The following is a 25,984-nucleotide window of genomic DNA, read 5'->3' on the forward strand; positions in this document are numbered from 1 at the left end:
ACTATTATACAAATATGGAACTGACAGTTTTATCTGAGGATGATGATGAAATTGCTCATAAATCCCAATGCCAGGGTATTGTCTCTTGGAACCTTGGTGAGGGAATTGATGGGGGTGGGGGGAAGGGAGAAAGCACCCTCTGGAATGTTCTGTGATTCAAATACTTCAGGGACTTTTGCTTTCAAAGTTCCTTGGGAGGGGAGAGATCCTGTCAATGTCCTATTTGAAGGACTGCAATGGTAGAGAGGGTAGAGATGACAGGTCTAGAGAGGTGATGGGCATTCACACACGGGACTAGAAATGACCTTTAAGATGGCCTCCGGAAGTAATTCTAACTGTGGCAGGGATAGAAAATCAGCCCTGAGGAGCTAACAGCAGATTTCCAGGGTGTCAGCCATAGCTCCTTCTGTCTGTGTGACCCAAAGCCAAAGTACCAGCATGGAGCTCCCCACTCCAACTAAGTTTTCCTGAGTACAAGGATCAAAGCTAAAAGGATGGAGAGAATGCCAGCCCATTAAGAAAAAAAAAATGATCAGGATAAATGAACTACAAAAGTCTCCAATACTTTTGATTCCCGCCCCCCCCCAACAACAACAACAACAGCAGCAGCAGCAACAAAAACCACCATGACTGCCATTAGGCAAGGGGAGCAGAAGTTCTAACCCAAGAGACCTAACCCTGGTTAAAGGTCACTTTCACTTTTCATACCTAGCCAGAGCTAGTCCTTCTTTTACTCTAGGTGGGAGTTTAGGGATTAGAAGAGGAAAAGGAGGGAAATCTCCGTAGGACGAGGGGAGGGGGGTTCCCAATCTGCTCTCCTTTGTTCTGAAAGGGGAGAGAAAGAAAGGCCAGGGAGATCTCAAAGACTCAAGACTATGCTAGAGGTTGATCTAGTATTTCAGTTTCCAAAATAAAGTTCACTCAAGTTTTGCAATTATGTTTCAGCTAGGGATTTTTTTTTCCTTTAAAAAGGTGTTTGTAGAGGGTGTGTGCGTGGGGGGGGGCAAGTTAAAGCAGAACTAATATATGAAGGGAATTTGAGTTGGTAAATGTGTTTGAACTTGGAAGTGTGAAACACCAGCAATGGTGTCTGAAGGCTGCCCCAAGGGGCTTAGGGGAAGGCCTTGATGTGTTTGTGGGCAAATGCCCTTTGGAGGTCTTTCCTTATTTGACACACCCGGCTTTCCCATCGACTCGCTGTGTGGCCTTGGACAACTTACTTAACCTCTCTGTTTCTGAGTTTTCACACCTTGAAAACTGGTCGATTGCTGCCCTCCACACTTTCTGAGGATATTGTGGGGAAGGGTGAGATCATGTCTGCGAGAGGGCAGAGGGAGAAAGTTCTCCCGGTGGTAATGACCTTCTGGGAGTTCTGACTGAGAGGAGAATGCAGGCCCAACCTAGGACTCGTTCAGTCACATTCACCTCTAGGGTCCCCTCTGCACAGACTGCGGAATCCCTGCGCTTTGAGATTGGTGTTTGGCACACGGGATAGGAAAGCTATTGTTGCCTTCGGGGGTTAGGCCCTCACCTGTTTCCTCGGTCCCGGCTGCCTGCCTAGCTGTCCTTCCCACCCTCCCCACCCCCATCCTGTAGCCTGGGTTCAGCGCCCAGGCCCTGCGGCGCCCATCCCTTCCCTACTCTTCAGGCCTGGCAGAGGGAAGTCGCCAGTCCCAGGAGAACTGGTGCTGAAGGGCCGAGGCAGCGTGAAGCGTAAAACCGCGGAGATTTATTTGCTAGAGCCAGAGTAGGAAGACTTCCCTGTACCCAGCGCCCTCTCTACCCTCTCTCCTAAGGGAAGATTTGGAGTCTGCTTGGGCCCTGGATGCTGGGAAGTAAGGAACGAATCATGCGAGCGCCAGATCTCCGGCTCTGGACCAGCAGGTGTGGGCTGTGCGCGCCGCATTCCTGCAGCCCAGCGAGCTTGGAGTCCGACTAGCTAGGAGTCTGCCGGCGGCGGTCGCGGGCTTAGCCTGAGCTGCCTGTGCTCCGGCTTCGGGACCTCGATCCCTGCGTCCGGGGCTGTTTATTCTGACCCTGACGCGCTGAGCCGATCTCCGCCGCGAGCAAGCGCAAGCAACTCTCTGCCTGGCGCCCGGATCGGCTTGGGACTCTCGGCTGAGCTGCTTTGGCAGAGAAGCAAAGACGGCGCCTAGAGCAAGCCCGCCCCGTCGGGTCTGAGGAACTGGACGGGACCCTGGAGACCGTGATATCTTCTCCCTGATCCTGGAGACTAGCTGGAGGCAGGAGGAGGCCAGAATCCACCCTTCACTAGATGTGCGTGCGTGCGTGTGTGTGTGCGCATTATGGGGTGAGGGAGGGTTGGGGGGGCTGGGACTGTCTCTTTCTTTTTCTTCCTCTCGGTAAGTTTAAACCGAATCTGAGTGCTGATTCTCCCGCTATATTAAAAAGTTTCTCCCTCCCGGCTCACTTCGCGTGTATTCCCGAAGGACTTAGACGTGTAGAAATGTAGACTTGTGTGCTCCAGTGCACACTCTCTGTGTGTGCGCGCGCGTCTGTGGATCAGTGTATCCGTGTTTCCTCCCGACCAGTCGGGGGGGGGGGGGTGGGGGGATCAGCAACATGGGAACCTCGGGGCCCAACAAGACTGGCTAGGACTGGCCCAGAGGGGCTCTCAGTTTTAACTTCAATTCTGGCGAAATCCTACAGCTCGATCCTGGTCCACACTCTCCCCACTCCCTTTCCCTCCATCGCGCCATGAACAATTTCCCTTCTGGGTCTCCTTTCCTAGGCAGGTGAAGCCTGAACTGCCTACCCGCCAGAGAGAGAACAAATGCCGGGAACCACGTCCGATAACCGAGATTTCCCTAACTTTCGAAAGTTCCTTTCTTGGATCGGAAGAAAAAGAAAAGAAAAGAGAAAAGGATAAAGGAGACTTAGTTGTTTCTGTTTTTCTCTGCCTGTCATCGGGATGCTGCCCCTGACTTCTTGGGCAAGATTGAGTCAAAACCTAATAAATTGTATTTAGAGCTATTTGAAATAAATTTAAAAAAACACACCTAAATTGTTCAAAAGATTTTTAATCCTGTATAATTTTTGTTGAAACTCTAATTATACATCACCTTAATTACCAGATCAGAGCCCCCCAAGGATCCTTAATTGCCTAATTGAATAAAACAGGGGGTTAATAGCGGCCAGGCACCGAATAGAAAGGGAAAGATATTGGCCAGGTCTCCCTCGAGGGGGCTGATTAGAGATGGGGTGGGGGTAAGCTGTTGCTGGGCCGGGGGTGGGGGGAAGAAAGAGGTTTAGTTGCAATTCACAAAGCTAATTCTGGCCCCAGCCCCTAGAACTAGCCTCTCTTCGCCTCCCCCCCCCCCAACCTTTCTGAAGGCTGCAGTTTACAGAGAAAAACGGCCACTGAGCCTAATTCGAGAAAAACTAATATCCAAAACACGGAAACGCCACTATGTCTGTATAATGGGGAATTGAGGGCTTCTCTCTGAAAGGCATAGAAAGAAATTCTCTTGGCCACCAACCCCTCCACCTACCACACCAAGAAAGAAGCACACGAGGGAAGAAACGTTTTGCCACCACACCCCTCAGCCCCACTGATCCAGGTTATTCTCTAGAGCTCCCCGGTTCAGATGGTACTCCATTCTTCCCTGGGGTGACCAAGAATGGGGTTTCCTGTCAGGAGACTATAAAGGATATTCTTAGGGGAACGGTCCGAGCTGGGCTTGGAGGGGGTGGGGAGTGGCAGATCCCTTGCCTTCCAGCGAAAGAATTGGGACTAAGGGAACTGAAAGACGACCTCAAAATGTCCCAAGGGTCAGACACCTGCCCAATTGTCCCTGCAAGCTTCAAGCTGGAGAGAGAACCCCAGAATCGTTTTCCCTTTTCCCGTCGCCACTAAAATCTTTCTACCACTAAACCTCAGAAGGGACAATCTTCTCCACTAACCTCTTATTCGGAAGCAAGCGTCTGGCATGAGTTTGGGGGTCCAGGAGGTGGAGACGCTGGATCCTAAGGATCCCCCAATGGTTGCCCCTACATAAGGTCTAACTTCCCTACACCCTGACTCATAGGAGTTACTCCCAGATACTTCCCTAGCAACATCTGGGTCAGTATCTTATTGGGGGCTCTCCTATGCCACCTGGAGAGGAGGTTAATAGTAGGGGAAGACTGAGCCCTCGAAGCCCGCTGCTACCGTAAAAGGGGACTCCCCTAGCGTCATTCACTCTACTGCAAAGCCTGGAGGAATTTTTCTTAACTAAAAAGATTGCAAAAGCTTGTTGCCATTCTTAATAGCAAGTCCTGTGACTGCAGGCTCATGCTAGCAGCTGGGCAGAGACAGTGGAGAAGTTGCTTAAAGCGTTGGATCGCACCCTGGCCGAGACCTTGCTCGGTCCCTCCTTCCTTTCCCCTGCACCGGCTCCGGCTCCCGGGTCCCCTTCCCTCAGTCTGTCCCGCTGAGCGCGAGTCCTTTCGCCCCAAGCGGGGCTAGCTGGGCTCCGAGGGACACAGCCCACCGGCGCCAGGCAGCAGCTCCCCCTGACCCGGGTACCTCCTGGAGGGAAATGGACGAGATAGAGGGCGCCGCCCGGGGGTAGTTCTGTCAGGGACTCGGTAGAAGGGAAGAGAAAAAGAGTCGGGAGAAGAGGAGGCAAGGTGCGGGCCCGTTGCCACAGGCGACCGGGCAGTTCCACTTGAGTTGGGGGAACTAGTGTGACCCCAGCATTCCTGGGTGAACAAGGTGCCAACTCAATCCGACTCTGGGTTCCTGGCTAAGAAGGAAGTAGCTCGGAGAGCATTCCTGGAGAAAGTACATCTTTGCATTCCTGGTTCCTGGGACCCAGTGTTCTGCCACCAAGTCTTCTGATGCTGCCGGGATCCCCGTGTGCACACGCACGCAAACTCTGTCTACAGCTCGCTCTCTTCTTTGACTGTTCCCTGGCCCTCGGGCTCAAATAACTTCCAAGGAAGTGCCCCAGACCAGCAGGGCTGCAGAGAATTTTTAGGACGAGTCCCAGGGAGCCACCGCGTCCCAAGGACCTAGGGAAGGAGGGAGAGGAGACAGGGGAACCCTCGAAAACCCTTTCCCCCAGCCCATGCAGGCCTGCAATGTCTCCTGGGGAGGGGGATAAGGTTAGACCCGTGGGAATGTGGGAGATTCAGATAGGAGACTCCCAAAGTGGGGCTTTCCTCCTTTTCCTCCTCCCCTAGCCACCCCAAAACAGACACTCCACCAGGCAGAGTTACTGTAGTTGTGACTGGGAGCTGGGGGAGTGGGGAGCAGGGGACTGATCTGGACAGGTCAGCTATTAAACAGCCCCACGAAGTGAGCAACCTGTATCCTTATCCCCACCCGGGAGGTCGCAAGGAAGATGAAGCTAAGGCCCAGCTCTGAGCTGGGTGAAATGGGTCAGCTTTGGAAGTTTGAAAAACAAAAAGAAAGAAACTTCCAGCTCGGACTAAATGATTAGTGTCAAGGGTGGTGAACCGAGTCCAGGTTTCACCCTTCGGAGCCAAAAGCTCGGCCTTTGGGGAAAAGGAAGCCGAGGAGGCTCCCAAGGAGTAAGTGCCGCAGGAGATAGAGTCCCCCTTTCGGAAACAGAAACGAGATTCCAGCTGCTGGAGCCCACCCCCCTGCTTTATCTTCCACCCTTTCCTCCCGTGGGTCTCCCGGCCTCAGAACGCAAATGCTACTTTCCCTTGAGTTTGTCCAGAACCTTTCGGTGGCTGCAAATGGAGCCCTTGATGATGATGATGATGATGATGATGATGATGATGATGATGATGATGATGATGATGATGATGATAATAATAATAATAATAATAATAATAATGAACTTCCCCAGTCCTCCCTCCCGGATAAAGGGATTATGGCTGGAAGTGACGTTTTGGAAAACTATCAGGGAAACTGAGGAGATCTCAGGACGCCAAAGACATCCTAAAGGTCAGCGGGTCAAGGAGACCCGGGTGGGGTAGGCCCAGGCCCAGGCCCAGCTCACCCAGAAACTCTCCTCTATCTGGACTAGCAGCTGCCGAAGCTGTGGATTTTGCAACGACGGCAGTCGCCATCCACTCGTGATTCACATCCCCCTTCCTTCTCTCTCCAACTCCTGCCCAGTCAGTTCCACCAACGTGGATCCAGGTTGAGCCTAGAGAAGTGGCGTTGCAGACTTGGGGGGGGGGGAGGCGAGAGGAAGCAATAGGAGCATGAGGGGAGCAAGCGGCTCTCTTTTTTCCAGTTACCTAGCTCGACCCTCTCCAAATCAGATAATGGAGCCAGGTCTCTGGGGACCTTCACATCTGCTCAAAATAGTGTCCAATGAACTGGATTTCTATGGGAGGGTATGAAGTGAACGGCCACCGGCCTCCCCGCATTCCTGTCTTAGCCTCTGTCACCTTGCCTCTCTCCGTGACCCAAGCACAGCTCAGGTGGAGTTCTCAATGGCTGAGCCCGTGTGCCGGTAGGAGTAGAAGTAGGGGGCCGGAGCCGGAACTCCAGAAGCCGGTACACTGCTTGGGCGAGTGTGCACCGGTAAACAGGGACGTGTGTTCGTAAGTCTGGGTAATGTATCCCCTGCTACACAGGCGCACACGCGGCGGCCGGAGTCTGCTTGTTCACAGGAATACTCCTGGGAGAGGCGAACCTTAGCTCGGAGCTACTGTTCGCAATAGCTATCCTTGAAATCCTCAGCAGAGACCCCATAAACCGGCGGGCTTTTGCCTTGTATGAAACACCTGATCTTAATCAGACCCCAGTCTCACCAAAGAGAGACCTCCACTCTGTGTGTGTGTGTGTGTGTGTGTGTGTGTGTGTGTGTGTGTGTGAGAGAGAGAGAGAGAGAGAGAGAGAGAGAGAGAGAGAGAGAGAGAGAGAGAGAGAGAGAGAGAGACAGAGACAGAGAAACTCCTGTCCAAGGCCCTGGAGAGCAGACAGAGACTGAAGCTAAAGTTACCCGCTAAGAAGAACGCCCTTCCTCTGGTTCAGTCGCTAGCTGCGGGCAGCCTGGATGGAGGGTGTGCTCAGCCTCAGACCTCTGCCGCCTGTCTGGACACCCGACCCTCTTTCTCGGGCGAACATTGTCTAGCCCTTGAGCATATTTCCAAGGAATCCCGTAGGCTTCTCGCTAACTTCTCTGCCTTTTTGTCACTCTTTACAGATCTGGGTTGCGGGAGTATCTGGCTTTTCATTTAGTGAAGATATCTGGAGACTGTACAGCAGAAGCAGATTATACACACGCAAACACACGCGCGCACATACACATACAAACGCACGAGAAAACACACCTTGCTTCTATCAGAGACAGAAACCCCTCAGCCCACCTTCCCGAGTGCTGGTCACTAAGTACAGAAAAGGGCTCAAGGGTCCCAGTGGCTCTAGGGAGTTCAAGGAGGCGCCATAAACCCGGCCTCGCACCGGGTGGCCGGGTCTAGGTAGGCCGTCTCTGCGTCTTGGTATACTTTGGACGCTTGCAGCCCTAAGCCCCAGGCCCTGACCGGTGGCGGCAGCAGCAACAGCTGCAGCCAAGCCAGAGGCTGACCAGGGTCATTCTTCAGCCCCAGAGCCCTACTGAGGGATAGGGTCTGAGGGAGAAGTAACATTCATTAGACTGTCTTTTCAAACCCGAGGTCTTTTTCCACAGCTGCAGTCACTGCTTCTGCAGCTACGTCCAAGCCGGGGCCGCACACTCCGGGAACTGGGGAAGGGGCTCTCGGGGGCCAGCGCGCCTGGGCCTCCAGGTCGGCCCCTGTGCCTACAAAAGCAGCGACCTCTTCCAAGCCCGCTTCCTAAAAATCCAGGGGCCCAGCACTCTGCCCACCCTGGGGCGGGGAGAGGGGTTTGTCAGAAAAAGGAGTCTGGAAGAAACCGCAGGGAGAAGCGCGCCCGGAATCAGCTCCCAACCCGTGTCCAAGGGCCTCCGGGCTCCCTGTCCCAGAGAGCTTACTTAGCCTATTGCTCTTGGACCCCTGGAGGAATCAACAGAGAAGCAAGAAAAATCCTAAAGACGCCCCCACCAGACACTGGGTCGGAGTTTAGTCTGGGAAGATGCGCAGCCTCCAAGGCCATGCCGCGGAAGGAGAAGACAGCCTCCAGGTCCAGGACTCTAGGGCCGGGGCAAGGGGGGAGATTAAAGCAGGAAGGACCTGCCTCTCTTCTAAGCATTCTGAGTAGCTGGAAAAAGAGCAGAGGCCCTGGACACTGCAGCCGGCTGGAGCAGCTGGGGAAAGCTGCAGCGCCGAAGCCAGAGCTCCGGGCCTCCTTCGCCCCAGCCGGGCGCGCAGCCCAGACTGCAGGAGCCGGACTCACCTGGCCCCGGCCCTTCCCCTCGCACCTGCCCCGCTTCCTCACTCTCCGGCCCTAACCCTGGGGGATCTGCCTATGTACGGAAAACACACGAATACCCAGCCGAGCCTTGTTTAAAATGCCTCCAAAACTTCCGGGCTAGGGAGCCGAGAGGCTGTAAAGAGATGGCGGAGAAGGGAGAGAGATAGGTTTCTCCACAGAAACGCCAAAAACTTGTCGACGGAAACTTGGGCTAAACTGGGAGGGGGGGGGAGCACCGAGGGACCCGCGGGCAGGGTTCCCGGTTGAAATCTTGGGACGTTTCCCTAAGGCAGAGCGAAACAGAAAGTAAGGAAGCTTTTGACAGCACAACTCTTAGTGCTATCCCCAGTTCCAACAGCCCAACTAGTCAGGCTCGGGGACTCACAGTCCTGCCGGCTCCTGGTAGGCAGCGGTGAGGACAAATTCTGGAGAAAGGGAGGACAGACGAAGAGAGAGAGAGAGAGAGAACAGATTTTTTTGGGGGAATACATCAGAATAAATCGGAATTCCGCCACCCCCAAAATAATTCCTGTCCCCTCTTCACCCAAACTGCCAAATTTTCACTCTGCAAGCCTCCCTCTCTTTATATTTGGGAATAAACATAACAACACAAAATTCCAACCCAAATCAAGTCTCCATTTTTTCCTAGCCAGTTTTCTGTGCTCCCCCCCCCCAACTTTCCTCAATAATTGTCCCTTGAAATGCTAAAGAGTTGTTTCTTTTTCCCCCTCTTCCTCCCTGCTCGGTCTCCCCCCCCCCCCATCAGCCTTAACTCTCCCCTCTCGAGTCTGTTGGATGCCAAAGGCGGTGCTCTAGCGCCCACTATTTCAAAAGCCCGGTATAGGATTTGACCAGGACTGAGAACCACTGGGGGAGAGAGAAGGAGAGAGAGAGAGGGAGGGAGGGAGGGAGAGAGAGAGAGGGAGAGGAGAGAGAGAGAGAGAGAGAGAGAGAGAGAGAGAGAGAGAGAGAGAGAGAGAGAGAGAGGGAGAGGGAGAGGGGAAGGGAGAGGGAGCGTGTATGTGTGTAAGTGAGTGAGGAAGGAAAAAAGTTGTTGTCCCCTTTCGTCAACTTTTCGTTAACTTTCGCTTTTCTCTCCCCTCCACCCCCTAGCCCTCCCCTTTACCCCCTCCCTCCCCGGCCATTCCTCCGCGCCTTGAGTTCAGCCGGTGGAACGCTTGACACTGGGAAGGTTTTTGGGGGGGTGGGTTTTATCGGGGGGGGCCGTTAACCCTCGGGGACAGCACAACCCCGGAGCCCCGGCTCCTCAGCAGGGAACCAGGGCGGGGGTGTGTGTGGGGGGGACGAGCAAGAGAGCAGAGAAGGAGGAAAAGAGACCCCCCCCAGCCCTCCCGGTCCACCCTTCTGCAGTCCCCAACAAGGTGGCCTGAGAGCTCGCAGCGCGCTGAGTCGCGGGGCGCACGCACGACCCCCCCTCCCCTAGAAGCCCCCCACCCCCCTCACCAGTGCCCCCCAGTCCAGCGCGGACGGTCAAGGGGGAGGCCGGGCCGGGAGAGCGGGCCGGGAGCGCCGGGGGCGGAAGCGCGGAACGAGAGAGACCTACTTTTGGCTAGCTTTCTGGCCCTCGCCTTGGATCTCATGTTGTCGGCTTGCTGAATCCCTCTTCTCCTCCTTGACTCCCGAAGCTGCTACACGCTATCTTCATCTCCCCAGCATTGTCAATTCCGGACACCTTCGCACATGCGCACAGAGCCTTCAATCTGACACCCCTCGCCGGGGCCAAAAAAACTTTCCAATGTATTCACCATCATCACCATCACCATCATCACCATCATCATCATTGGCGGCGGAGGTGCGGAGTACGGGCTGGAGGTGGGATTGCTTTGGGGGGACATTTTCTTTTTTCTTTCTTTCTTTTAGGGGGGTGCTCTCCTCTTCCTCACCTCACTTATCTCCCCCCCCCCGCCTCCTTCCTCCTCCCCTCTTCCCCCTCCCCCTCTCCCTTCTTCGCAACCACCTCGGAGCCTCTCACGACTGGCCCTTTAAGAGGATATTCCGTCCTCTCTCCGCGCTCCTGCCCCCGGCCGGCCCCACAGCCCGGACACGCTTTCACCGGATCAAGGTACCGTCCCGGGATCGAGGTGACTCTAAGTAAAGATGGGGCCACCCAACTGGATCCCTACGGGGCTTGCTCCCGCGGGACTCGTCCGAGTCCAGGGACCTAGCGCGGGGTGAGGGGGTGGGGGTGGAGGGAGAATAAACGCCGGCTGCCCCCCAGCTTCCCCCTCCCCCTGTATTTCTGCAAACACGGGCTTGTGGATGTGATTTTTTTCCCTCTCCTAATTAAAAATGTTTCAATGACCTTTCGCCACCTTTCTTCTCTTAGGGCTCCGGTTCTTCGCGGACGCCCCACCCCCCGGCGGGTGCCTAAGAATCTGTACCCCCACCCACTCCCCAGCTAGAGGGGCGTCCTGCTGCGTCCTGCCTTGCCCCGTTGTGTCCTCCACTGCCCTGTCTACCCCGTCCCCTTCACAACCCGGGTAGTTCGAACTCCGCTTCTCTGCCTGCCCACTGCTGGCTTGCTCCTTGCCGGCATCAGCACCGTCCAACATCGGTTGGCCCCGCAAGCCTTTCCGGCTCCCCCGCAACCTCAGTGGCTTCTAGCCCGGACGCCCCCTCCCTCCCGCAGCCTTATAAACACAAACAGAGCAACTACACTTTGTTAGCCTCCGGGCTGCTGAGCTTGCTAGCCCAGGCTCGGGCAGAGGTCTTTTGGGGAGAGGGGAGACTGGGACGAGAATGAGCGGGAATCGCTGGAGAAGCTTTGGTGCGCCGAGGAGGTGGGGGGACACGGAAGGGACTGGACGGGTGCGGGGATCTGCAGACCTCAGAGAAGTCTGGGACACAATGGGAAGGGGTTGTCGTTGAAAGCTCTTGGTTGCTCCCGGTACTCCGGGACCTTTCTACAGAGCCCAGCCCTGATTCCAGGTGCCCTGGAGCCAACTCTCCCCAGCACCTCTGCCTCTTGGCCGGGGCTGGGGCCAAGGCGGGAGGGAGAGGACTGACTTCCCTGCCCTCAGCCTCCCTCATTCCTTCTCCTACAACCATTCCAAGACTTTGTGGCTTCTCCGCTGGGGCTACCCAGCGGAGGTGAGCACCAGGCTCAGGGGGTGGGTGGGTGGCGGCGGCGTTTAGGAGAGGACAGATCTGTGGAGGAGTTCTGGGCAAGGGGCAGTTTGGGAAGTGTGTGGGTGGGGGAGCACTCTACCCCTTCCCGTACACACACACACCTGCTCGGGGGAAGTACGGAACTGGAGGCTGTGGGGTAGAGAGCTGGTAAGGCTAAGCGAGGGGACTCTAGTCCCGCCGAGCAGAGGAAACCAGCGAGAGGGGGTCCGGCCGCTAGGCCAGCAGGTGGAGGGCTCCCACAGGAAGGTGGGTGGATTTGTCTTAATTGTGTTTCTTCCTCCTCTGTCAGTCCCTAATTCTTGCCGGCGCCGAGAGCCCAGCTGGGCCCGAGGCAGGCGGCCTGAGAAGAGAGGAGAGAGGAGGGTGGAGGGTGGAGGGTGGTGGGTGGTGGGAGGGCCTGGCTCCGTCCTGCCGGCTTCAGCTGGGCTTCGGTGGTTTCGGGAGCCAGTCTAGGAGAACTGAGCGTGGGGTTCGGCCTGAGTAGGGGGTAAGCCTCCAGGGAAGAAGTAGGTCCTGGCCGGGTATTCCCTTGTTGAAATGCTCCTAGGGGAAAACGCTGGGAATAAAAGGGAGTTGGTCTGGGACACATTTCTGTCTGCAGAGCCTTAAAGGCTCCGATCCTTCCTCCTGTTCCTTTCACCCCAGCTTCCTAGGTCAGGAGAGGCTGATCTCCCAAGGGAACCACGGCCGAGGCATTGCAGACACCGGCGCTCTTCCCTCCAGGCTCCACCGACTTTATACACCGCCCCCCCCAAAAAACCACCCTCAATCCCCCAAGCCCTTAACCCACAGAAACCAGTATCTTCTCCACCCCCGCTGCCCGGTTTGTTGCGCCAGGAGCTGCAACTACCCCTTCTTCCGAAACCTGCGCAGTTTTAATCACGCAGACCCAAATAGGTGTCAAACCAAAGCCCCAACTCCTGGCCACGGAACTTCATCCCCAAAACCAGGACCAGCTCAGGACGGCCCAGGCAAACGAATAGCGGGGCGCTAGATTCCGGGTGGGGGGGTGCTGAAGGGAGGGGTCGCGGGCAACGAGGTTGGAGGGCCCTAGTAATGTGGGCAGTTGGGCCTCCTTCGCTCTTGTTCGTTCTATCTTTCCCTTTCTTTCCTCTCCCCTCCAGGCAACAACTTCCAGACTCTCAGGTCCGAGGAAATACAGAAACTGGGGAGGGCGGAAGAAATAACAGAGCCCACTCCTTAAGGCAAGTGGGACTGAGGTCTGAAATCAGAAAGGCCCCCTCTTCTCCTAATCCGCCCTCAGGATTAGGCACTCGGAGGGAAGCTGAGTGAATGGGGACTGTTCTAAGGGGTATTGGGAGAAAGGTAATAGCCTATACACATTCGGTGCTTTTCTCCTGAAAGGGCCCTGGGCATGGAGGAAGAGGCCATGGGGCCGAGAAAGCCTGCTTCCCATGGCCTCTAATTTTGGACCTGGCCTCTAGGGTCTGGTCTTAGCCTGGAATAAACGGTCTTCACCTTTTTTCTGCTTCATGTCAGCAGCCTCTACCCCCACCCAAAGGCTGTCAGCGCCTCGGGTCTCACTCGCTGTCAGCCCTGCCTTTGACCCTCACCCAGGCGGAAACCCTAAGAGCCAGGGAAGTGGAAAGACAGGGATAAAGGAAAAGGGGAGAGAAAAATACAGTTTTTTCTCTACCTACCCCCCCACACACACAAAAGAAAGAAAATAAAAGTAATCATTGTTGACAATGGGAAGGAAAACATGCCCATAAAGGAAGAGGCTGGGAGTAGAGGTAGGGGAGAAATCAGCTCTCTTGTTTGCCCCCCAGCCTGGAATGGGAACCCAAGCTTCAGGTTCCTAGAGGGGCGAGGTGTAGCTTACTCGGTCAGATGACCACACTTTGGGCTGTCTCAACAGGGATGATCAAGGCCGCTTGACCCCTGCAAAGATGGCTCCCGGACTGGGGGGGGGGGTCGTCTCTTCAAGGGAAAATCGCCCTCCAGCCCTATGACCCTTCCAATGTCCTCTCTTCAGATAGGCTCACAATACCAGAGAGCAACGAAAACAGCTCCCAGTGCCCAGAAATTCCGGACCGTTGGTTCTTTTTGGTTTTATTCTCTAAAGGGAAAGGGCCGACGTGGGCAGGGGAAGAACAGGTATCGAAGCGCCCGGGATTTCGGAGGAGCCGGGTGACCGAGAGGGAAATTCCCGGAGGTTGGGCTCGGTCCTCTGGCTCCCCCTTGAAGGACACATGGAAGGATTTCTTGTCTGCTCTGAGACCAGAGGCCCCCGAAACTGACCCGAGAAAAGACAGGCTCCATTTCTGAAGCGCTCTTCTGCCGTTAGTAAGTTCAAAGCCCCCAGTCTTCAGTGTATTCAAGGTTCCGGTGCCCTGGGAGAAACGTAGCCCAGACTGCTTCACCCGGGACCGACTTGGGATAACCTAATAGGGCGAGACAAGGAGAGGGAGCAGCTAGAGGCTAAAGGTCTAATCCCTCTGTGGGCTCTCTGACCCCAACGGGGACAGGCCAAGCCGGAAGCCAGTAGGGCAGGAAGCAAGAGAGGCAAGTTAGACCAGAGGCATCCCAGGCCCCAGATCTCCCCTGTCCACTTGTCTTTCTCTTTCTCAGCAAGAAAAAGAAGGGCAGCCTCATACGCAGGGGAGTGGGCATCTTGCAGCTCTGTGGCTCTGTGCCTGGTAGGGCCAAGATGGTTGAGAGGCCCTTGGGACTACTGTGCATAAGTGCAGATGGGTGTGGAGCTTTGATTTCGGGGAGGGAGAAATTTTGTGGGAGTGATGAACTTAGACTTTGGATTCCTGGTCCTTGGCACCAGTCTGGGGCGTTTTCCAGGGAAACAGTGCGAGAGATCCCCAGAGTCCTGGTATTTGGGGGAAATTTGGGTCCTCGGGGTGCTGACTGGACACAGTCGAGACTGGGTTTAAGCTTAGTCTGGCCAGGGACAGCTTTCCTGCAGGCAGAAGGGAAACAGAGTCTCCACTCAAGTGTCCCCTTGGGACCTGGCCGAGAGGGTAGAAGGTTGAGCTCCAGTGCTGTTATCTTCAGCTCATTTTAGGGCAAAGGAGGAGAGGACAGCGAAGGAGAGTGGAAAGCAAGCCGGGGGGAAAGGCTTGGACGCAGGTGGGGCAAACTCCCCCATATGTTTCCCACCCTCTACATCCCAAAATTCGTTGTGGTGTCTCCCCTTCTAGGGTACTGGACCACTTGGGTGAGAATGAGGAAGAAGAGTGAAAAGCGGGTGAAGAGTTAGTTTTCTGACACCAAAAAGCTTAAATGCGTTTCCAAAGTGTCTCTAAGGTTCAGGAGGCCCCCAGGCTTGTTGGAGACTAGCGATCTCCCCGAAGGATTCCCCCAATTTTCCTCTTCTCCTATCTCTTGCTCCCTCTCCTCCTCCTCTTGGGGGACGAATCCATAAGTCTGTGGTGGCCGCATAAATCTGCTATAGGATAAACCCGGTCATTACCCATCTTTCCTAGATAATTTAATTAGGGGCCTTTCAAACGTCTGTGAAGATCGGCTTCTAGGTGCCCTGCCTGGGGTGAGAGGAGATAGAGGCATGAAGGGACAGGAGGATCTGAGGTCCCAGTAAGAGCTTCCCCGCAGCAACAACAACCTAACAACAGTACACTCTTCTTTGAAAGCCTCGCGATAGGTTTCCTTGACCAGTCCTTTTAAATGCAAACTAACCAACCACTTTGCGAAAGGCCAGATACCTAGGACTTGGGCTTCTCCTCGGCCCCAGCACCTTCCCGAAGGATAGTGCGCCCACCTGCTACGGAGCCTGGAGACCCCCTGCTGACCTCGGGCAACAAAAGCTTTGTAACTAATTCTGCCCAAAGGAGACCTTTTTAAAAAAGTGGGTGAAAACCAAAATGAGCATTTCAGGCATGACCCAGTCTGACTCTGCCCGACCCCAGGGGCCCAAGAGTCTGAAGATTTGGCTAGTTTAGGGGGAGGTAAATCTCTCTTCTGTGTCTCCCCGGTACATCTCCGGTAGGAAGTGGTCCTAGTAGACAGAAGGGAAGGAGAGGAGAGGACAGGACGGAACAGGAGTCGGCTTCTCTTCTTTCCTCAGAGTAGGGGTCAAGGGGAGGGGATGAACAGCCTGACGGTATCTTGGAGAGGCGATATTAAGCTTCTTCGGCAGCTTTGCCCTTTTAATTAGCGCCGGCTGCCTTTCTATCCCCAGCCGCTGGACTCTGGCGCTCTCCTCTCAGACTTTTCTGACATACCAGCTCGGTTCGGGGGACATTGGCCAGGGCTGGGTTCTTCAAGTTTCGACGATCCCAAGACCCAGAAAGCCAGAGAAAGGAGCCCTGTTCCTGGCGGGCGGGGTCCTTGTGGCCACGGACGGAGAGGTAACTAGGCTGCAGGAGTCGTTGCCTATCCCCACCTTCCGTGGTTTTAAGAGTCCCTGGAACGGGAGTGGAGAGGTTTGGCAGTTCCCATTTTTATAGAGACCTAGGAAAAAAACCCAGAGACGTCCATTTCTGTCTTCAAACGATTTAGGGGCTTCACGCTGGAATGGGAACTCAGAAATCAGAAAGAAGCGAACGCATGACATAGCTGTTTTTAGACCCAGGAAAAACCTGTGCTAAGCCACCCGCTGGAGCCCACCTGCAGTCACTGCAAGGAGAGACAAGCTTTGCTCAGTCTACGCTCGGACAAAGCTGTCTTTCGGGTGGCGCTCGCTGCCTTCCCTCAGTTGTCTGGTTCCTGTGTTCTCCCGCTCCCCTCTAGCTGCCTCGGGACGTGGGGTGTGGATGGGGGCAGGTGTGAGCCAGAGGTACATCGCGCCCTCCCAGACAGCTCTGCGGGACGAGCGACTTGGGCAACACGTGGCGGGAGCTCCATCCGGGGTGCAGGCACATTCTCCAACTCCCTGGGTCCAGTCCCGCAGTGACATGCTCCCAGGCTAGAGACCAGCACCCCAAAGGCCAAGATGCCTCGGAGAGGGCTCCAAGTTCATGGACCAGTGAGCCAGTATGCAGAGGAACTCGTGGGTCTTAGGGGCCTAGAAGCAAACAAGGCTCTAACTACTATGCGGGTAGGAATGAGCACTGTTGCCTTTGACATTGACTCTCCTTTGGGGGCTATAAAGATTGGACGCTCCTTCTCGCCCCCCCCCCCAAAAAAAAAGACTGGAGGTCGGGTCGGGGCTTCCCAGGTCCCGATTCCTCTTGGCCCAGTGCAAATTGTATTGACTGATGAGTTGACCAGCCACGAATGGAATTTAGGCAGATGAAAACGGACCACTTCTCCCCACACGAGGGATGAGGACGCTGAGGATGCTAAGGATGATGATGTTAAGCTCTGCCAGTCTGGCTGGTTTGAGTGAGCAAGCAGCAGAGGGAAGTAATAAAGTGAGCTGAGATTTCTCCCATGCACCCGGAGGAGTCATCCGGTTCTGGGCAATCGTAGAGTAACCATCCTTCTAGGGCCAATGGTGTGGGCGGGGGAGGGGAGTTGAGGAGGGATGGACAGGACCACCAGACCCTTGAAGAGACCCTCCCTGCCCCAGACTGAGGCACGCAGGTCTAGACTTTTTACAAAGACAAAGACTGCAGAAACGCATTGCACGAAGAAAGACAGACACATAATAAAGTCACACACACACCGATGACACCCACAGAGACACTACAACCAAAACTAACTCAATACAGACACACATCGCACACACATTTTCGACAGACATTCACAGAGACACACATTGTAGGCATACAGACGCACAATACACATCACAGGCATACAACGGACACACATACACATCCGAACGGAACACACACTACTCCGCAGACCCACGTGGACAAATTGACATATGTACCCTCAAGCAAGCCATATGCATACGACACACATTGCTATTTCACATCTCCTGTTACTGCACAACACATATAGGTACAACAGAGCAGTCACACACCTAATGCAAACATGCACACTATGCACATGTAACGGACACATACATGAAGACCTCAGAGACACGCCCACACTCATAGCGACACGCACACACAAGAGACGCACGTTTGAATTTCTCTCTTGAGAGGTTTAAACGAAGCCATTCTTCCAGGAATGTCTATCTCCGGAACTTGGAAAAGAAGGGTTGGACAGCTCTCTGTAGAGCATACCCCCAAACCCACTTCATAATCCCATCCGCCCAGCTCCCCCTTTAACCTCTTCTTCTTGAGTCACCGTGAACCTTCATTTTGTGGAGTGTATTCCTATAGCGCTGTTGCCGCCAAGGAATGTGAATCCAGTCGAATCGATTTTCCTTACACCCTAAAAAAAGACTTGGTTCTCCACACGCTAAAAAATCTTCCTTTTCTCAGGCTTAGCAATAACGAACCCCTAGCTCAGCTTTTGGAGTCCGGTCAGACTGACCAGAAAGAGTTACAGAAGAGACACGGTATCATAATGAACAGAGCGCCCTGGGTCTGCATCCCGGCTCTGATACCCCATCTTTATAATTGTGGGCAAGCCTCAGTTTCCTCCTCTGTAAAATGGGGCTAATATTTGTAACCCCCGTTTAACTATGTGATTGTGAGACACAAACACAGTTATGGCTGTCCAAACCTTTTGTAAATCTTAAAGCGCAATAGAAAAACCAGTTAGTGAGACTGAAGTTTTGTCCCAAGATCGATCGCCCTCCTTTCCAATCGAGCGGACTGCCCAAAGCCAGTCGAACACGTGACTTTCCAATTGTGGGAACAACTGAGTTGTTCGGGGTTATTTTATTTTTACAACATTTCGTTTGCCTGCGTTTCTAGAGCCTGGGATTGGGTCTATCCAGGAGGCGCCCGGCGCCCTCCAATCTTTAAGAACAGAGGCGTTTAAAAAACACAACCAAAAAGGATCCGCACCTGTAGAACTGGAAGTCTAGGACCAGGGCTCCTGCGAGCCATCCCCTCTTGACCCCTGCCAGGCTAGCTAGCTGCTCGACTGATTCCCTTTCCTGCTTCTTCCTTTCCCCCACATATTCCCTCCCCACTAGATACCCACGTCCAACTTTTCCTAGAGAGCGCACTTAAGGCCCGCCAACCAACGGGTACTAGCGCCTCTGCTCTTCCTCCAGTGGAGTTTCCTTAGCCCCCGCGACGCAGCCGGATCTATCCTGCGTCTCTTTGTTTATCGCAGGCAAGACCAAATGCCTTTCCAGCGGCGCGTATTATCTTGGTCTCCCAATCCTTTCCAGAGCCTGGAGGACTGGGCCGGGTGCGCAGGCGCCGGTGCCCGCAAGCAAAGTCCGGGCAAGTCTTCAAGTTCTATCTTGGGCGCCCTTGACAATAAGCACCCGGGAGAATGACTAGCCCCTGTTTCTGTCCAGCTCAGCCCAGCTCCCAGAGCACCTAGCAACCAAAACCTCAGCGAATCCTCCCCATACTCGGGGGAGGCAGGTAGGGCAAGGGCAGAAATGATGTTCCCCATTTGGCAAGGGAGAAAACTGAGGCCCAAAGAGGGCCTGCCTTGCTTAAGGTCACAAGTTATTCATGGAGCCGGGAAGATCATTCAGATTAAGATAAAAAAGTTCAGAGCTTCAAGCGACTAGAGAAGTCGTCTCGACCAAGCCCCTCATTTTACAGACGAGGAAACAGAGGTCCGGAGAGGTTACCCAGGGAGTGACAGATTGACGTCCGAAACAGGTCCGCCTGACATTAACTCCAATGTATTTTCTGCGTTTCTCTTTTGGTTCCCTTTCAATATACAAAGGTAACTTTAATTGATGGCTAGTCCCCTGAGGATGGGTGTCTGTGTGTGTGTGCGCGCGCGCGTGCGTGCGTGCGCGGTGGGGGAGGATACCAGGGGAGACAAGACCACCTGCCTTTCCACCTGCCCCTACTCTTGCACAAAAGGAAGAGAGATCCCAGGTAGTTTCACCTTTGCCTCTCCAGCAATCGAAAAGAGGCTGTGACTCGGGTGAGTTATTGTTAGTCCCACCATGTCCACCTCAGCCTAACAGTTGTCTTCCCGGACCCCCCCGGACCCTGACGAGCAACCACTCAGGGAGTCTTGGGGTCTAGTAAAGGGATGAAGGGAAGGCGAGCGCTTTATCCGTTCCTGGTTAGCGATTTTTGAGGTATAGTGTACGCAGATGGAGACCAGGTGGGGAAGCAGGTAGGAGGCAGGAATTGAAGATAGAGTCAGGGGGTAAACTTCATTCTCTCCCTTCCAAGCTCTCTTTCCTTCAGCAGACAGTCACGACTTTGCCTGATCTAATGATCACTCTGAAATCCATCGTTTCATGCTGGAGGCAGAAAACCCATTAGCCCCATCCCCTGGGGGTGGGAAAAGAGAGCTTGGGGCAGACCTCCCATCCCCATCCCAGTCCAGCTTCCAGGAGCGCAGTGTAGGGAACCTCGCCTGACTGACATCAAAAAAGATTCAACCAGGTGGGCAGCCAAACGACCAGGAAGGTGGTTTACACCGGCAAAGGGGGACCGATTATCCGGGTAGCCAACAGTCATGATAACATATCAATAAATCATTATATCATTGGACCCTCATCACAACAAAAACCACTATAGGGTGCCGTTTATGTTTTCAAAGCCATTTCCGTAAGGAGTTGGTGTGGGTCGCGAATTACTGTAAGGGGGAACTGGGAGAAAGCTCCAGAGACATCTACTCTTCCTTAGTATCCATTAATCTTAACAATGGGTGAAGGCCTCCGGCTCACATCTCATGCTCAAAAGGAAAACGGATTTCGATCCGGGAAATGGATTCCTACCGTGGTGTCGAGTTATCTTCATTTTTGTTTCTCCCCCACCCCCCTGGCTACGCGTTTTATTTTGGGATCTTGTAGTGTGGGTGGGGTGGGGCTTGGGGGTAATGGGCTGTTGCAGTCTGCAGGAGAGGAGAGGCGACAAAACCGAATCAGGGTCATGGGCTTAGAGCTAGAACTGGCCACCCGACTCAGCCACTTCTTCACCTTATAGCCCAGTGTCGGGCCCTCAAAGAGAGGTATTGAAGCCGAGACACCAACTGGGAGAGAGTGAAGGATGCGCGGGCTCAAGAACACATGCTCCTCCCAACTCCCTATCCAAGAATGCCTGCCTTCTCCGGCCCAAGGACCTGGGGGCCTGCGAAGCCTTCCTTCCCAATTCGCTTCTCCGAGCAGGAGAGGACTCTGCTCCGGCCTTCACAGGAGCGCAGTCGGTTTTCTCCACCTAATCCCCAAGGGGAAGCCCTGGCATCTTTAGGAAGGTTCTGGAAGCAGTTCGAGAGTTAGCTGCCACCCAGCATTTGGTGGGGCGGGGCCCATGCTTTGCCCGCGGCCTCAAGGCTCCAAGTTCGATTCTTCCTGCAGGTGGCCCCTGGGAGCTGGGCCCGCCCACTTTACAGTTCGCTCGGCCCAAGCTCTGGCCCCTCCCACTTAGTTCTACTCCAGTGACACCCTTCCCTCTGGGCAGGACCCAGGTGAGGCTGCGCCCTTCTCCCGGAGCCCAGGTGGGAGGAGCAGGGCTCAGGGAGTCAGATAAGGTGAACTGAGTCTCGGAGCTGCACGGCCGGAAATCCTCAGGCTGCTGCTGGAGGTGGCGCCCCAGGAGTGAGGCAGGTGCTGTCAGTAGGACGACCCTCGAGATTGTCAAGCACGCGCTAACATGGGCACACACATATTCGGACGGACACACACACACACACACACACACACACACACACACACACACACACACACACACACACACACACCCTGACATCCTGACACCTACAGGCACTCTCTGGAAGACATCAGACACTATAATTGGCAGAATGCATTTGAATCCACATTTTCTAGCTCTAGGTTAATTTCCCAAGACCTAAATACAATCTGGTTTACCCAAATTTTCCTGGGCATTGCTATGTGCATGTGTGAACGTGAATTACACATAGGTATGCGTATGGACCTGTTCAAGTGCAGGTGTGTGTGTGTGTGTGTTGGGTACATATTTTCCCAGATTATGTATATTCACCAGAGTGTCCATGTGTCTCTTGGTCTCTTTAAGTTTGCTTACCGAAAGTGTGCACACATGAGTGTATCTGCTTGTGTATTTTGTATCTCTGACCTCGGTATATTTCTATAAGATTTCTGAATGTTGGTGTCTGTAAATAAGAGTGTTGTGTGCTCGTGTTTGTGCGCCCTGTACTGTTCTATTTGGCTTCAGAGTGAGCTGTATGAGTGTGCTGAGGATGAATACGAGTCGGTGGGTGTGATGTTTAAGTACGCGACTGCGAATGGGTAAATGTGAGTGTATGAGTGCGCGCGTATGTGCATGTCTCTGTGTGCATGAGGCTATGTGTCTGTGGGCGCGTATCTCTGACTTCCAAGCTAGGTTACCCTGCCAGGTGAGAGCCCTATAAAGGAGGGAGCCGGGCCTCCTCAAGGCTTCAAAACTCCACAGTCCCGAAGTCCCTGCTGCGGCAAAGATGTTCACCAACACCCCAGCCTAATGTTCTCTCTCGCTGGAGAGAATCTGCAGATAGCCTGCCTTTCCAGGGGACGTCCTCCTCCTGAGATCAATTCCTCTTCCTCCTCCTCCTCTCCATTCTCCTCATCTTCCTCTCCCTTCCCATGCTCACCCCTTTCCTCCCTCCTCCTCTTTCTCCTTCTCTCCTCTTCTCCCCTCCCTTCTCCCTCCCTCCTCCTCTTCCTCCTTCCCTTCTCCTCTTCACCCTTTCCTTTCTCCCTCCTCCCTCTCCTTCCTCTCTCTCCTCCTCTCCCTCTCTTCTCCTCCCCACATCCCTATTCTCTTCCTCCCTTTCCCTCTTCCTTTCCTCCACCGTCCCCCTTCCTACTCCTCCTCCATCCTCCTCCGTCTCACCCTCCTCCTTCCTCTTTCTCCTCCTCCCCTTCCCCTCCTTCTCTTTCTCACCGTACTACGCTTCCCCCTCCTCTCTCCTCTTCCACCCTCTCCTGCTGTCTGGGCTGCCTGAACCTCTGGTTCAGGTTCGGAGAGGGGGCAGGGAGCCCGGAGAACTGCGCTCCCGCCCCGAAGCAGCCGGCCTAGCTAGGGTGGATATTAAATCATTACCTGCCTGAGGCAGGGGACAATGGGGAAGGAGGATCCGTGGAGCCAGCAGGAAAAGGGCAGAGACCAGGGCTGCCCGGGGCAGGGAAAAAATTACCTCTCCGTTCAGTGACCTTAAGGTGATTTAATCAATCGTGGACTCCTCTAGGCCACCGGAGGACAGAAGAGGAGGGGAGGGGAGAGAGGAAGAGAGCTCGCAATCCAGAAGGAAAACTGGCCCCGAGGAAGGGGGCTTTAACTCATGGGCAGCCAAGCACCCAGCTCCCTCCCAAACCCCAGGGAAACCCCAGAGCACAGTTGCAATATGCTAGGGTGCCCTGCTACCTCTACCCCTGCCCCATCTACATTCTTCTCACCCAGCCCCAATTACAAAGGTTTGACTCTCCCTCACACAACCCAGAAATGCAGTGTGAGGTTAACAGTCACAATTACTTCCTTTTATGTGGGGCATGAAGGCACTTTCTAGGAGATAAAAGCACTTTCCTTGAGATAAGCCTTGATTTAAGTGAAGATATGATAATCCTCTTTGGAAGTTGAGGAAACTGAGGGTCTGAGAGGTTCAGTGACAGGCAGCCAGGTGCCTGGAAACAATATCTGGTCTAAAGTCAGAAGAGACCCTGAGTTCAAGTCCCAGCTACTTGTGTGAGCCTGGGCTAGTCATTTAACCTCTCTAGGCCTCAGTTTCCTCAAGGGTAAAATAGGACAATTGGCTCTGAGGTCCTTTTCAGCTCCTTATGAGTTACCCAAGATCACACACCTGGCAAATATCTGAAGCTGACTCTAATTCTGGGCATCTAGCTGCTTCAAGTCTTATTCTCCACAAACAGCCTTCCAAATCCTCTTCCTCTTTTAATTTTCTATGCTGCCCACCCTCCCTAGTCCCTAGTCCTCCTCTCTCCTTTGTATGCGTTTCTTCCTACCCATTCAAGGTCCCACTCAAATTCCAGGTCCTCCATAAAGCCATCCCTGGTTGCCCCCACCCCTGGGTCAGAATTCTCCTTTCATGAACTCTCACATGTGAAATAGTAGAGTGCTGAACTTGAAGTCAGGGACACCTGGGATAAAATCCTACCTCTGACATTTATTAGCTATGCACCATGGACAAGACACTGAACCTTTATCAGCTTCATTTTATATGCATATGTATATATGTATATAGTACACATACATATACACATATGTATATATACACATACATGATATCTAAGGATATCTAAGATATATTATACCCTTTATGTAAGATATTATATCCCATATATGATATATATTATACCATATGTTTGTGACTAGCTCTGTGACCCTTAGCGAGTCACTTTACCCAAGTTTGCCTCAGTTTCCTCATTTGGAAAATGATCTGGAGAAGGAAATGGCAAACCACTCCAGAGTCTGCCAAGAAAGTCCCAAAAGGGGTCACGGAGATTTGGACAAGACTGAACCAACCAAACAACAACAGCAATGCATATATAATAAAGATCTGTGGTTGTTTTGAGGGTCAAGTGAAATAATGATTTTAAAACAGTTTGGCCACTCTAAAGCATAGCAGAAATGCCAGTTTTTATTTAACCGCACATCCCATTTTGTTTTCCAGTTATTTGTCTAGATCTTAACCTTCTGGACCGGGGTACTTCCATGAGTGAAAGAGCTGAAAGACAACCTGTGTTCCTGTACCCGAAGGCCAGACACAAATGAGACAAACACTAAGAACTGAAAATGTGCGAGACCCTCGGGCCAGGCACAGAGCAGGATACAGTCGGTTAATCATTCATTCAACAAACTGTAACCTTGCCCAGTTAGGTCTGCAGACCTCAAGTGATTTCACTGGGGAAGGAGTCGGGGAGGGAGGGGGCTGGGTTCCCTTGCTGTTTTTCTTGCCAAGTACTTTATCCATCGGATCTTGGATGCTTCAGGGAGAAGATGAAAGAAGATCCTACCCATCAAGGCTTTCTTTAGCTAGCTCCCGGGATCATCTGTGATCTGCCATTTTTCCTCTGTTCCCTCCACCTAGGCCAAGTCTAAGAACTTGAAAATCTTGATTTTGCAAAGTATGAGTTCATCAATTTTTTAAAGAATATAAGCTCTTGGAGAGCAGGCACTGTTTTGTCTTTGTAACCCAGTACCTACTACAGTGTCTGGTGCAAAAATGACATTTAAGAAATGCTTATTGGGGGCAGCTAGGTGGTGCCCTGGATAGAGCACCAGCCCTGGATTCCGGAGGACCTGAGTTCAAATCTGGCCTCAGACACTTTACACACTTACTAGCTGTGTGACCCTGGGCAAGTCACTTAACCCCAATTGCCTCACCAAAAAATAAAAAAATTTTTTAAAAAAAGAAATGCTTATTGATCTGTACTGTATTTATGCTTTTTACATTTACTCTGCATATTCTAAAGTGCATATTAGTTGTTTCTACTGGGAGAATGTAAGCCACATACATGAAGCAGGGATCATTTCATTTTGTCTTTGTATTCCCAGTGCCTGGTAATAATAAGCACTTAATAAATGCTTATTTCTTTATATTTATTCCAAATGTGTTTATGTACTTATTCTCTCCTGTTAGAATGTAAACCCATTGAAGGCAGTGGTTGTTTCACTTTTGTCTTTATATTTCCAATGCCCAGGACAGTGTCTGCTACATAGTAGGTGTTTAATAAAAATTTATTGATTTGTATTTATTTGTATTTGGGTCAAGTTATAGTATGTCCAACTGTGGCTGATCAGCCACACCATATTGATCCACATATACAAACATATGTGTTTATATGTATATGTGCGTGGAGAGGGAGGGAGAGAGACACACACACGGAGAGAGACAGAGACAGAGACAAAGAGAGAGACAGAGAGGAACAGAGAGAAAGAGGGGGGCAAATAGAGACAGAGAAACAAAGAGATAGAAGGAGGCAGAAACAGAGAGAGGAAGAGAGGAGGGAGAGAAGAGAAAAGAGAAGAGAAGAGAGGGAGAGGGAGAGGGAGAGGGAAGGAGGGAGGGAGGGAGAGAGAGAGAGAGAGAGAGAGAGAGAGAGAGAGAGAGAGAGAGAGAGAGAGAGAGAGAGAGAGAGAGAGAGCACATAGGCGGTTTAGTACTGGAAGTACTGGACCTGGAGTCAGGAAGACCTGAGTTTCAATCTGGCCTTAGACACTCAGTAGCTTTATAACTGGGAATGTCCCTTAACTGTTTGTTAAATGAATGTCACCCTTAACCCATGGGAGAAGGGAATGGCAAACTACTCCAGTATCTTTGCCTAGAAAACCTCATGGACAGTATTGGCATGCCATGGTCCATGGAGTCACTAAGAGTCAGGCACAATTGAACAAAACCAATAACATATTGATTTGTATTTATTCTCTTCATATTCATTTATAAAAATAACTATATACCCATAACACACATAGATGTATATGTGTATGTTCACACATATGTCTGCATATGCTTGTTCTTTCCCCCCATTAGAATGACAGTTTCTTTTGGGGGGGGGGCCAGGACAATGAGGGTTAAGTGACTTGCCCAGGGTCACACAGCTAGTGTCAAGTGTCTGAGGGCGGATTTGAACTCAGGTCCTCC

At 52.9% G+C, this 25,984-nt stretch overlaps 2 protein-coding genes across 2 annotated transcripts in view; one reads left to right on the forward strand and one right to left on the reverse strand.

Annotated features, from left to right (window-relative positions):
* Positions 1 to 10,354, reverse strand: part of PRDM16 (PR/SET domain 16) — a 669,813-nt gene extending 659,459 nt beyond the window's left edge. Inside the window, exon 1 of the mRNA XM_043997654.1 lies at positions 9,864 to 10,354. Coding sequence (XP_043853589.1) covers positions 9,864 to 9,900 — 37 coding nt within the window. The 5' untranslated portion in view covers positions 9,901 to 10,354. The remainder of the gene's footprint in view (positions 1 to 9,863) is intronic.
* A 63-nt stretch (positions 10,355 to 10,417) lies between these two features.
* Positions 10,418 to 17,908, forward strand: LOC122748172. Its single transcript, XM_043993857.1, has 8 exons — positions 10,418 to 10,491; positions 10,647 to 10,683; positions 10,805 to 10,913; positions 11,065 to 11,410; positions 12,095 to 12,420; positions 12,574 to 12,654; positions 13,446 to 13,756; positions 15,621 to 17,908. Exons 1-6 carry the CDS (start codon positions 10,418 to 10,420, stop codon positions 12,651 to 12,653), a joined length of 972 nt encoding a protein of 323 aa, XP_043849792.1. The 3' UTR covers position 12,654; positions 13,446 to 13,756; positions 15,621 to 17,908.
* The last annotated feature ends 8,076 nt before the right edge of the window (positions 17,909 to 25,984 follow it).

The sequence above is a fragment of the Dromiciops gliroides genome, chromosome 3, assembly GCF_019393635.1.
Source record: "Dromiciops gliroides isolate mDroGli1 chromosome 3, mDroGli1.pri, whole genome shotgun sequence".
Taxonomy (NCBI): Eukaryota; Metazoa; Chordata; class Mammalia; order Microbiotheria; family Microbiotheriidae; genus Dromiciops; species Dromiciops gliroides.